At 35.8% G+C, this 12,244-nt stretch overlaps 1 protein-coding gene across 4 annotated transcripts in view; it reads right to left on the reverse strand.

Annotated features, from left to right (window-relative positions):
- rho-5 (rhomboid-5) overlaps positions 1-12,244 on the reverse strand; it is a 99,529-nt gene that overhangs the window by 60,275 nt on the left and 27,010 nt on the right. For all 4 annotated transcript variants that reach the window (XM_085480486.1, XM_085480487.1, XM_085480488.1 and 1 more), the window contains exons 4-5: positions 1,125-2,498; positions 111-559 (exon numbers count right to left, since the gene is read on the reverse strand). In XM_085480486.1, coding sequence (XP_085336612.1) covers positions 111-559; positions 1,125-2,467 — 1,792 coding nt within the window. In that variant the 5' untranslated portion in view covers positions 2,468-2,498. The remainder of the gene's footprint in view (positions 1-110; positions 560-1,124; positions 2,499-12,244) is intronic.

The raw sequence follows: 12,244 nt of genomic DNA on the forward strand, positions 1-12,244 counted from the left end.
ACTGAAGCAAGAATTCTGTTGATGAAAAATACCCTGATTTCAATACATGTCGTTATTTACCATGAAAACAGGGTTTTTAACTGATATTTCTAGAATTTGAGCGCACTCACCAGTCTCTGAAGAGGAGGACGGCGAGGAAGACGTCGGCGCCAGCAGACGTTCAGTGGAGGAGACGAGGTATCGCGACGCCTCGGAACCGGACAGCCTGCCGTCGTGCGCGGGCGACGATCCAGCCAGGTATCGGTCGCTGGAGAATCTGTCGATCGAGCGCGATTGGCTGCAGCGCTGCAGAGCGAGATCGTTGAAGCGATCGTTGCTGGACACGTACGATCGCGTCTGATTGCCGACTTCCGAGAAGCCAGAGTATCTGCCGAAATCGGTGGACGCCGGCGAGCCGATCGATCGATCCGTATACTTCTGACAAACTGTCTCGACGCCTCTGTCAGTGTAGAGGCGCCGATTTTGCTCGGAACTGCTGGAAGAGGCTTGAAGAGACGCGCGCTCTGACGATGAATAGCGCTGATGCGCGCTCTCAGGATTAGGCGAATTCGAGAGGAACCTGCGGACACGTCAAACGAAAAATATGAAGCAATAAGAAGAATTCAATAATCGACCATGTGATTGTGGTCCTTATCAAGTGAACAATACTACAGAAAATAAATTAAAATATTAAATTAATTAACCGTGTCACTCTTCAAGTCTCGCCAGTCAGAATGAAGAATAAATTTAAACACCTTTCTCTCGACCAAACTGGCAATTTTCTTTATTACTTCAAATCACGTTTCGACTATATTTTTAGTCCTAGTAATACAACTATACAAAAAGGAGATTCAGTAACATAAATGATTTTGCTATTAATGTTCTAAAGGTAGATGAGATTAATACGTACTTGTAAAAAAGAAAGAACAGAATGATTAAAATTCAAAAATGTTTTAAGAGAATAGTGTCTAATAGACATCAGTCAGGTATATTAAACGGATAAAGAGAGACTAATAAAATATTAAAATACAAAAGTAAATAAAGTATCATAACTACTCGCAAGTAACAGGGATACAATAATGTATGAAGTAATAAGTCTCAAAATAATGAATAAACTCTGGCAAGTTGACAGATGATGGACTCACCTCTCGGTGGCCGCCGCAATCGCCGAATACCGCTCGTGATGTGCTGTCGCTGATGGATCCTGTCGAGGATATCTATCGTGAACGGGCGACTCGGCCAAGTACCTTTCCGATTTGAATCTCTCCGGTACCGGAGCGTGTATCGGCGAGGAGGACAGTATCCTGTCCGCGGAAATAGCGGCGTAGCGAGTGTCCTTGGCGTAGACGCCTCCTCCGCCGCTCTGAAGTCCCGTCTGAAGTCCCTCCAGAACCGGGGAGGAGCCCGAGAGCAGACGATGATCGGACGATGATCCAGGGTAGCGTTGCTGATCCTTGGGGTCGCCGCTGGCTGACTGCTGAGTGGCCAACAGCCGCTCGGTGGAGGCGAAGCGCTCCTTGGCGGGCATCGGCGATGCTGAAGAGGCGCCGTCGGCGCCATACTTGGGCCCCGGAGAATTGGGGGGCAAAATGCGATCAGCAGCAGGGTAACCAGCCAGGCTCTGGCTCGAGGCGTACTTCTCGCTCGGACTGGGCGACAGTGGCGGTGGCGGGACAAAGCGATCGTTGGCCGGTGCCGGCGACGGCGGCGACGGGAACGTCTCCGAGGCGAAGGAGCCGACGAGCGCGTTCGCGTTCGCGTACTCGCCCGAGCCGCTCGAGCCCGTGGGATCGAAGTGCAGCTCCGAGTTGCAGATGGAGTAGCGATCGCCAGCGGAGACCACCCGTTGCTCGCCGTGCAACGCGCTGAGATCGTTGAATCGCGCGAAACGATCGGCGTTAGAATGCGCGCCGTAGTGCAAGCTCGAGGACTGGCCGAACGTCGAGGTCTGATAATGTCCGAAACGCTCGCAACTCGAGGGACGACCGGTCTCTCCGCACTTGGGATAATCGATGCAAGACTTGTCCACGGCCTTCTCGTGCCGTTCACTACCGATTCGGTTCCCCACATGCTCGCCACCGCTCGGAGCCTGGTAATGCCCGAAGCGCTCGCAACCCGACGAACGACCCTCACCGCACTTGGAGAAGTCGATCGTAGGCTTCTCCGCGGATTTCTCGTGCCGATCGACCATTCGGCTCCCGACATGCTCGCTGCTTTGGGTCTGTTGATCCGACTGGTAACGCTCTTGGCCCGACTGGCTCGCGGTGCTCGCCACCGAACGCAAGTCGGACGATTGCTGCTGCTGCTGCTCCGCTTGTAGCTTCGTGAAGCAGTCGCTGGGATTGTTGGGACCGATCTGGGTCCCCACGCCACCGGAATTCGGCGCGCTCGATCCGGGAAGCGGAGCTGACGAGGATCCGTACTGAGCGATAGGGTGCTGGTGCAACAGGAGACGATCTCTTCGGCCATAGTCGTCGTCTGTCGGCATCCTGGTGGCCCGGGGCCCACTGTCAGGACATCTGCAAAATCATTTACCATCCAGAATTATATTAATCCTGATGAACGTGGCAACATTCGAAAATTCACGAATATTAGAAGAAAATGTTTCTTATGTCATGTACATGACATTCTCCTAGAAATATTAAGAGATCAAATTAATTACTTTACATGGTTTACTGTCAGGACATCTGCAAAATAATTTACCATAAAATTTTTGAGAAAAATTATATTAATCCTGACGAACATGACAAAATTCGAAAATTCACGAATATTAGAAAAAAATGTTTCTTATTATGTGTACATGACATTCTCCTAGAAATATTAAGAGATCAAATTAATTGTTTTACATGGTCCACTGTCAGGACATCTGCAAAATAATTAACCCCATAAAATCCTTGAGAAAAATTATATTAATTAATCGTGATAAATATAAAAAAATTTGAAAATTGACGAATATTAGAATAAAATATTTCTTATTATATACATGACATTCTCCTAGAATTATTAAGAGATAAAATTAATTATTTTACACGGTCCACTGTCAGGACATCTGCAAAATAATTAACCATAAAATCCTTGAGAAAAATAGTATTAAAAAAATATGATAATATTAATATAAAAAGTCGAGATCGACGAATATTAAAAATAAAAAATATTTTTCTTTAGTAAATAAGAAATACTTCTTATGTATATAATAGGAATATTAAAATTCGCCTAGAAATATAAAGAGATAAAATAAATTATTTTGCATGGATTACTCTTATGAGCAATATTTGCGTCATCTCGAGGAAGTCAGGCGAAAAAATATTGAAAACAATGCGAAAAACATCTGGTAACGGCGTTTGATATGTCGATGCGCTGGAAGCGCAACCGAAAAACCTCTCGTACGAGTGGAACGCGTTAAACTCGCTAATTGCGAAAACCGCCCGCGGTGTTTCCTGTCTCGTTTGACCTGGAAAAGCGCTTCTGCCGCTCGGAATCGACGCAGAGATATGATATCGAGAGGGAACATCGATATTTCATTTTTTACTAATTTGATTAAAAAATCCCGAGAGAAAGAAAAAGATTCGCGTCCTTCGATTTCTAAGATCGATAAAAAATATCTCTTCCCAATTCTAAATTCAACTTAAATTGCCAATTTTTAAGTTCAAGTCCAGTTAATACGATATATGTCTTATTTATTTTTTTCGTTCTACTTAATTTATTTGAGTTATTTAATGCATCCATTATTCATTATTTAATAGATGTGATCTTTACATAGACAATATTTCTTGTGAAAAATATTCTAAAGATATTTTTTGTCTATAATGTCAATAAATTATATTTTTGAAAAATATAATTCATTAATTTTCGAATTAAATCTCGATTAATATTATAGAGTAAGTTAGACAAAAATAAAATTAAGAATGGAATGAATTTTTTTAGCTGGAAAAATATTGACATTAAAGAAAAAAAACATTTTTAGAATATTTTTCACAAGAAATATCCAGCATTATTTTTTTTCTCAAAAATGTGTCGGCCTCTCCCTTTCCTTTATACATATAAAATATTTTGCTCTCATTCTTATCCACCCTACATCTTTGGACATCACTTCTGGTTCGAGCGAGCTGTCGATTCCCGCGATTGGAGCGTCAAGAAATTCGGGGCGCCCTCTCCCTTCGGTGGAACGCAATTTGACAAATGGTTTTATTCGGCAGTCGACGTGCGTGCGACACGTGTCACGCGTGCGGCCACGTTTTCCCGAATGCCGGGAATGCCGACGAAATTTCGGAAGTCACGTCGAAGAATGTCGTCGCCCGTCCGCGGAAACGCGACGCGGACGACATTCCTAAGTCAAAACGACGCCGCTTGAAATATTTATGACGACAAATTCTCCAGAGTATAGTGGTAATACTCGGACGAGGGACGCTTTGTTCTGTAAAGGAAAGAAAAATTTCAGCAATGAGTCAAAAAAATTAAACAAATCCAGGGAAATAAATTAAATAAAAATGTGAGTTCTAGAAACAATGTTTTTACGAAACATTATTTTTCAATACTCTCCTTCTTATAAAAAATAATAGTTTGTTTGGAACTAATTAAATATGATACCAATGTTTTTTATATTAATGAGATATAAAAATTAATAATGTAAAATAAAAAATTGAATAAATTAATCAAATATTAATTAATAATAAAAATATCGCTTTACACTAAAAAACAAACTAATTAAATATGAGACACCAATTGTTTTTTATATTATAATGAGATACAAAAACGAATAATGTAAAATATAAAATTAAATAAATAAAGAATTGAATGAATTACTCAAAAATTAAATATGTAAAATAATAATGCAAAATAAAAAATTGAATAAATTAATTAAAAATCAATTAATAATAAAGATATCGCTTTATGCAACAAAACAAACTAATTAAATATATAACACCAATTATGTTTTTTATATTATAATGAGATACAAAAATTAATATAATAAAATATAAAATTAAATAAATAAAAAATTGAAAGAATTAATCAAAGATTAATTAAGATAATAAGATAAAAAATTAATTAATAATAAAAATATTGCTTTATACAATAACATAATGTAGGAAGAAGAGTTGAGTCCGACACGAATCTTCATCATTCTCAAATCAGATCTATCGCATCGCGAGATTTCTTTAATAGCGACTCGATTCGCCGAGATTAATTGTCGAATGGCGATTAATTCGTCCGATGACGAGTCGAGAGTTTCATCTTTTACGAGCATCTTTCGACGGGTTGGCACGAGTCTGCCTGGCACCGATCCAAATTGAATCCATTTAAATACCTGGGCTATCGCCCACCCACCGACATGGCCCCCTAATTTCCGATTTTACGAGATTCGCCGCAACTTCAACGCAAGAAACTGTTAATTAATAACGATTGCATTCGATCTAAAAGAAAAAAAAAATTAATTTCATTCTTATAGTTTTATTTTTCGCTAACTTACTCTGTAATATAATATCAGTCGATATTTAATTCGAAAATCAATGAATTATATTTAAAAAAATATTGCGTTATATACTATTACTTTTTTAATTATTATAAATTTTATACCATAAATTATATACATTATTCAATCGGAAATTTGATCATAAATTTTATTCTTATAATTAATTATAAAAAATAAAGTTTGCTCGCGTCATTTGATTTTTATTGTGATAACAAAGAAAAAAGAAGATCCTTGTCGTAAATGTTCACTAGAGACAAATTTGATTTGAGTAATCCCGCAATTCTACAGCTTTTCGTGCAACGCGAAAGCCTTCCAAGCTGGAAAATTTTTAATCTCATAACCACCGACGTGGTAATGGACTCTTACGAAACTATAATAACGGCGAAAGATGTTCGTCGCTCGCATAAAAGTATTTAAGTACTTCGCTCTTAAGCGAACTAGATCGGAATTTCAATCGGTCACTAATGGATTCTCGATTCCATCCGTCTGTTTTACTTCCAGGTCATGCGAGTCTAAAAGTACCCGAATTAGTATGCCATTCTAGTAGATTCCAAGTTGGATTAGCTTCAGATATCTATGCGAGGCAATTATTATTCCTCCGTCATATTGTGACTTTTGCGCCGACTCAAATTGATAAACTGTCTAGCTAACAATTACATTTTTTAAACGTCGTTTACAATTTAGAGATATGTAATTCTATAAATTATCAAAATTATATATTGTGACATATTAAAATTGATAAACTGTCTTTTGCAATAATTATGATTCATTTTTTATATTATAAAACTTAAAATTATAAACGTCATCAGTGCTGTCAAAAAATTCCTCTGGAAAAATCAATAAGTTGTAATTCGAGATAAAATATTTTCCAAAAATGCACCATCATAGAATAAATAAAAGAGAAGAATCTGAAATAAAATTCATTTTTTATAATATTACAAAACTTAAAATTATAAACGTCATCGGTGCTGTCAAAAAATTCCTGGAAAATCAATAAGTAGTAATTCGAGATAAAATATTTTCCAAAAATGCACCATCATAGAATAAATAAAAGAGAAGAATCTGAAATAAAATTCATTTTTTATAATATTATTATACAAAACTTAAAATTATAAACGTCATCAAAGCTGTCAAAAAATTCCTCTTAAAAATCAACTCACAAGTCATAATTCGAGATAATAAATATTTTCAAAAAATTCTAAAAAATGCACACTCATCGAATAAATAAAAGAGAAGAATCTGGAATAAAATCCGAAAATTTCATTCCCAAAAATATTGTCGACGAAAATGTATAGAGAAACTATATTTGACGACTAAATAATCGATTTATAGAGCGATCATATAATTCCGATTGATTGATCTCCGAAAATACGGTATATTATCACGTATCCGGATTAATTCGCGAAAAAAAAGGCCATATGTGAGTGACACTAATTCGAGACCCCTATAAATCACTATCCCGTCCTTTATCTGGCTATTCGAAGCATCCTCACCCGGAGAGGAGATCTATTTATGAAGGATGATAAATAATAAGTATAATAAGCGACGCACCAGCCCCCTTTTATCCCCCAGAATTGCTCCTCTATCGTCCACTCCCTTCGACCGATTTCGCCTCGTCTGGATGCAATAAATTCATGTCCGTTGACTTTCGCCCTCTGCAGATATTTCCTCCTCTTGTCTTTTCCGATCCGATCCCCATTTTTCTTCGCCCGGTAAAGTCACGAACGGGAAAGTATCGAACGGAAATAACGTTAGGGGTGAGAAAAAAAATACGACGACGGTCGTCTTTGTTGCATAATTTTTTTTATAATTTTATAGATTACTTATAAAAAAAAGAAATAAAAAATCGCGCGAATCATCCGTCAAAAAAAATTCGTCACGACTTTAATTTAAAATTTTTCCGATCCGATCCCCATTTTTCTTCGCCCGGCAAAGTTGCGAACGAGAAAGTATCGAACGGAAATAACGTTAGTGGTGAGAAAAAAAATACGACGACGCTCGTCTTTGTTGCATAATTTTTTTTATAATTTTATAGATTACTTATAAAAAAAAAAGAAATAAAAAATCGCGTAAATCATCCGTCAAAAAAATTCGTCGCGACTTCAATTAAAAATGTATCTTAAAAACGCATAATTAAATCAAGATCCATCCATTTAGAAAAAACCGCTACCAATTATGATTTTCATGTATTTACATATTCCACCCATCCTTCCTTGAAGCTTGATTTGCGTACACAGGCCATTATCTCCATTAGCCTCCAATTAGTGAGGAACAATTAATCGATTGCATATGTAAATATTATACCGAGCCTTAATATTTATAATTCCACGTGTGCGGCGTTTCTCGTTATCAAGACTAAGAAAAAAAAAATAAATGGCGAACGAGCCGGTTGGTCGATGACCGGTGACCGGCAAATGGGTCGTAGGGGTCATAAAATCTTATTTGTTGGTCGAGTAATGGCGACGTTAAGACGTGGCTGGTCTGTATCGCGCATTCTCCATTAGCCCTCGTTCCTTCCTCCTGGAAAAGGCTACTCGTAATCGCCATTGTTTCATTTTATTTATCGCATTCGTTAATCTCGTCTCAGCCCGGAATCCCTTTCAACTTTTCAATCTACGAAAATTATACGCCGCTCGAGCAAAATATTAATATTTCTCAAGCGCCATCTGGTGAATGAAAAACGAATATCATATTATAGCTAATAACTGGCTATAAAATTTCGAAAAAAATATTATTTAATTATTGGTTAATAAATAATGGAAAAATCTTAATTAGAAAAACTAGATAGTTTTTAGATATTGATCAGTTTTTACAGAAATGTTTCTACTCGGGTCCTTATTACTCATGATTTCGCTATCTTTTTAATATGCAACTGTACCTTTCCATTTAATTTAATATACATATTTATTCAATCGTTAATTTACTTATTGAATAATTTATTGGTATATTATTTGTAAATAAATCGAAATTCAATTATCTTGTACTTTTATGATATACGAGATGTTCTAAAATTTGCGAAGCATCTATTATATTATTGGCAGATTTCTAGGATCATTTGGAAACGATTTTTTACTAATCTAAAATATCGGGAGAGGCCATTTTTGTTAATACATAACTAAACCTTAAATTAAAGTTTTTAAATTAAAATAAACTCTATGTGAAATTAATTGAAAATTGTAGTTTTATTTCTACAAAGCTTAGTTTGCGAAAAATCCTTTATTTTCAAACGCTTATAACTTGAAAATTATTCGTTCCAACTAGAAATCTGCCATTAACAGATAATTCTTCAATTTCGAGACATCTGTATATTTGGCTAGACTATTTTTAAATATCAATATTATTGTTTAAATACACATTCACATCGAAAGCTTAAGGTCTTATTTGTTTTTTCAATCTTTTACATTTATACTTTTGAGAAGATTAAATTCTACATTTAATTGTTTTAATTCTATAAAACCAATATATTCTATCGAATTTAATAGAAAAAATATGTATTACTTTGCACTGTTGTATAATAATGCAACTATACGCATTTCTCGTCGGAAAGACTGTTGCAATACATTTATACGTATAGAGGTTTTATCGTCGTTACGACTGATTGACGTTGCGAAAACAACGTTACAAGATGAACCGAACAAACGTAATTAATTATTGTCCCGATGATAATTAACTCTGCTTAAACGGCGCACGCATGCCGACGTGTCGCAGCCGCGACAGCAAAATTAGCAGTGCACACAATGCAATCGTGCTCTTGTTACAGTTGATCAGTGGTACACTGCACTCTATAGCATCAGGGACGATCGATATGATTATCGTCATCGTAAGACCAGTTCGCGCTCAATTCAACCCCTTCGAATACAAAGGGCCAATCAGACGTCAAATGCTTCGCATACGTGGAACATCGGGAAGCTTCATAATACACATTGTGTTATCATTTTACTCTGTAAAAATATATTTTATTACATATAAAATATTTCTAATAAAAGATATTTTGTATGGTAAACATATTTTTGTTGTATAAAATATTTTCTTTTTTTCCAATTTATATATTACAAATATTTCGAGCAATATTTTATATTAAAAAACAAAGAAATAAATAAAAAAATGCAATTGATTTTTTTTTAAATATTACCCACAATATTCTTCATAGAAATTGGAAAAATTATCGCACGGGACAGGAAGAAAGAAGGGTAAACGCTGATCTTATAATCGAGAGCGGATGAGGCTGACATTCGCGATTAATCAGAGATCGGTCGTGAAGAAAAATGACAGTATATAAAAAAATGAATTTTGGACGCTAATTATATGAGAGCCCGGAAATACGTCCTGTGTGTGCTCTGTAAGATCGTGTCTTCCGTAGCCGCAGCAGCCTCGTTAACCGCCTGTCACGCGATACTGTTGGCTCAGTATATACAGATTCCTAATATATGCTCACACACGTCCACGTACAGATGCACCCGTACGTGTTTGGGTACAGGAAACTACGTCGAAAGTTATATCTTACGGTTACCGGCACGTTATCGCGGAACTTGTATAACGTAACGACATACTAGGGGGATGAGGGATAGAAATTGAACGCGAGGGTGCAATATTTACCGGGTGTCCCGATAATAGATCTCGTGCGCAATCGACCATTCAATTAAAGATATTTTCCCCCTTTTCACGGGAAAAAATGTGGAATAATGTTCCCTTCTTCGAGCTTTAATGAAGGATTTCTTCAAGTTAGCGAAGTAGCAAGCGCGCGTCATCTTGACGTCATTTGACGTTTAATGACGTCAGCGTGCTACTTGCGTAAAAGTAAGAAAAAAATTGAAAGAATACACGGAGGACATTTTTTTCTCTTAGAATTTACTCTGAAAATCACGGAAGAATTTTATAAGAGTCTCTGATTAATATTTATCCCAATAAAAATATTAATATCTACCACAATAAGATATAAAACATGTTGGATTAATTTTACTATTATATATAATAAAATTTATTATGTACGTATTAATCTTTTTTTTTATTGTGATAAATATTTATGAAATCTATAATCAATTTTTCCAATATTGTTCCACGATTACCATAATTTTGTGTACTATTTGTCTTAAACTTGGAGAAAATCTTCAGACTCTATGCAGCCAATTTTTCCAGACACGCAATTATCTTCTTTTGCCAAAGACTGGATCCTAAATAAGAAATTACATTCTCCTATTTAATGATACTAATTGTTTGCACGTACACAAGTACATTGCAAATCGGAAACTAACTCCGCTTACGGCAAAGTTACCAACCAGCAAAGGTGTTCTGCTTTCGCGAAGCAATCCCTATATATATGTATATATATCGACGTACGCATACGTACAATAATACACACGTACACATATAGAGCGGAAGATAATTCGCCGTAATATCGAATTTACTTCGTCGCTTCGATATTTCGAGATAAGAGACGTTCTCCAAGATGTTTCCTCCCTCGGATTCGCCGAGCGCGTCAAATTAACCGTGTCGCCGCCGGAAGCCGCCGAGTTTCGGGCACTAGAAACTTCCGCTAATAAACGTAGAATACGTTTATTACGTCGCTAATTCGCATCGGTGACTTAAGAACAAAGAGGACCGCCTGCCTGGCTCCTAATAGCGCGCAAGCTTGCATTATGCAGGGCTCTAATTTCCGACGTGTTCCGCTGCGCGCCGTCCCGGAAATCTCGACTCGGACTTCCGCCAAGAAGTTATGTGTCGTCAAAATTGAGGAATTCAAATCCCAGTCTCGGTTCTACATTATTGTACAATATTATTCGAGATTTTTTTCAGAAATCCCCGCTGAAATAATCAAAGTAGGATCCGTAAGATTTTCTCCAAGATGGGGCATAATTAAATTTCTTGTTTTTTATTTCTTCATTTCTTTAAATTTTATTTGCATTTTTTTTATATTAAATATGAAAATAAATTCCAACGTTTATTTAAAAGAAGAGCAAATGCTTAATTTTTTTATTGATTCCAAGAGGGCAATCCGTGCTTCTGATTCTTTAATTAAAAAAAAAATCTCCCAATTTTATTTCTCTTACTGCAAGAATTTTTTTTCATAGTTTACGATTTTTTCGTGTAAAAAAATTAAATGACAAAAAAAAAATGGAAAGAGTCGTACAAATCAAAAGAGATTGGTACCGGATTCCGATAAAAGAATTTAAAAAAAAAATACAAAGAAAATAAGAAACTATAGAAAAGTGAAAAGCCACTCTTGCTCATATCTGTACAAAGTATTGGAGGAAGACGCAATTAAAGTATAAGAAAGGAAATGTAAAACGAAATAAGAGAGATTACAATAAGATACCTCACAATTAATTGCTCATTTTAGAAATGTATATTACTGTTGTAATTTAAATTATAGATCGCAAACTCGTATCTAATAAGACACACTCTATTTATACACGTACACGAAGAGAATTTTCTCTTAGAATTTACCCTGAAAATCATGATAATCGTGAAACAATATTGGAAGAATTTTATAAGAGTTTTTCTCTAATTAATATTTATCACAATAAAAAAATAATATTAATATCTACAATAAAACATTATTAAATTAATAAATATTGATTTCAATATTGCACAAAAGGATTTTATTATATCAAATAATAATATTTCTCATATCAAATCAATATTATTGGTTTCAAATAAATAATTTATTAAGCAGTATTGAAATAAATATTTGCATTCAATAAATAATTTTCAGTGTAATAATATTAGTATCTACCACAATAAAATGCAAAATATTCGATTAATTTTGTAGATGGTATTAATATTTTTTAAAGGGGA

Source organism: Nylanderia fulva, unplaced genomic scaffold (genome assembly GCF_048542155.1).
Source record: "Nylanderia fulva isolate GAGA-0341 unplaced genomic scaffold, ASM4854215v1 Scaffold15, whole genome shotgun sequence".
Lineage (NCBI taxonomy): Eukaryota > Metazoa > Arthropoda > Insecta > Hymenoptera > Formicidae > Nylanderia > Nylanderia fulva.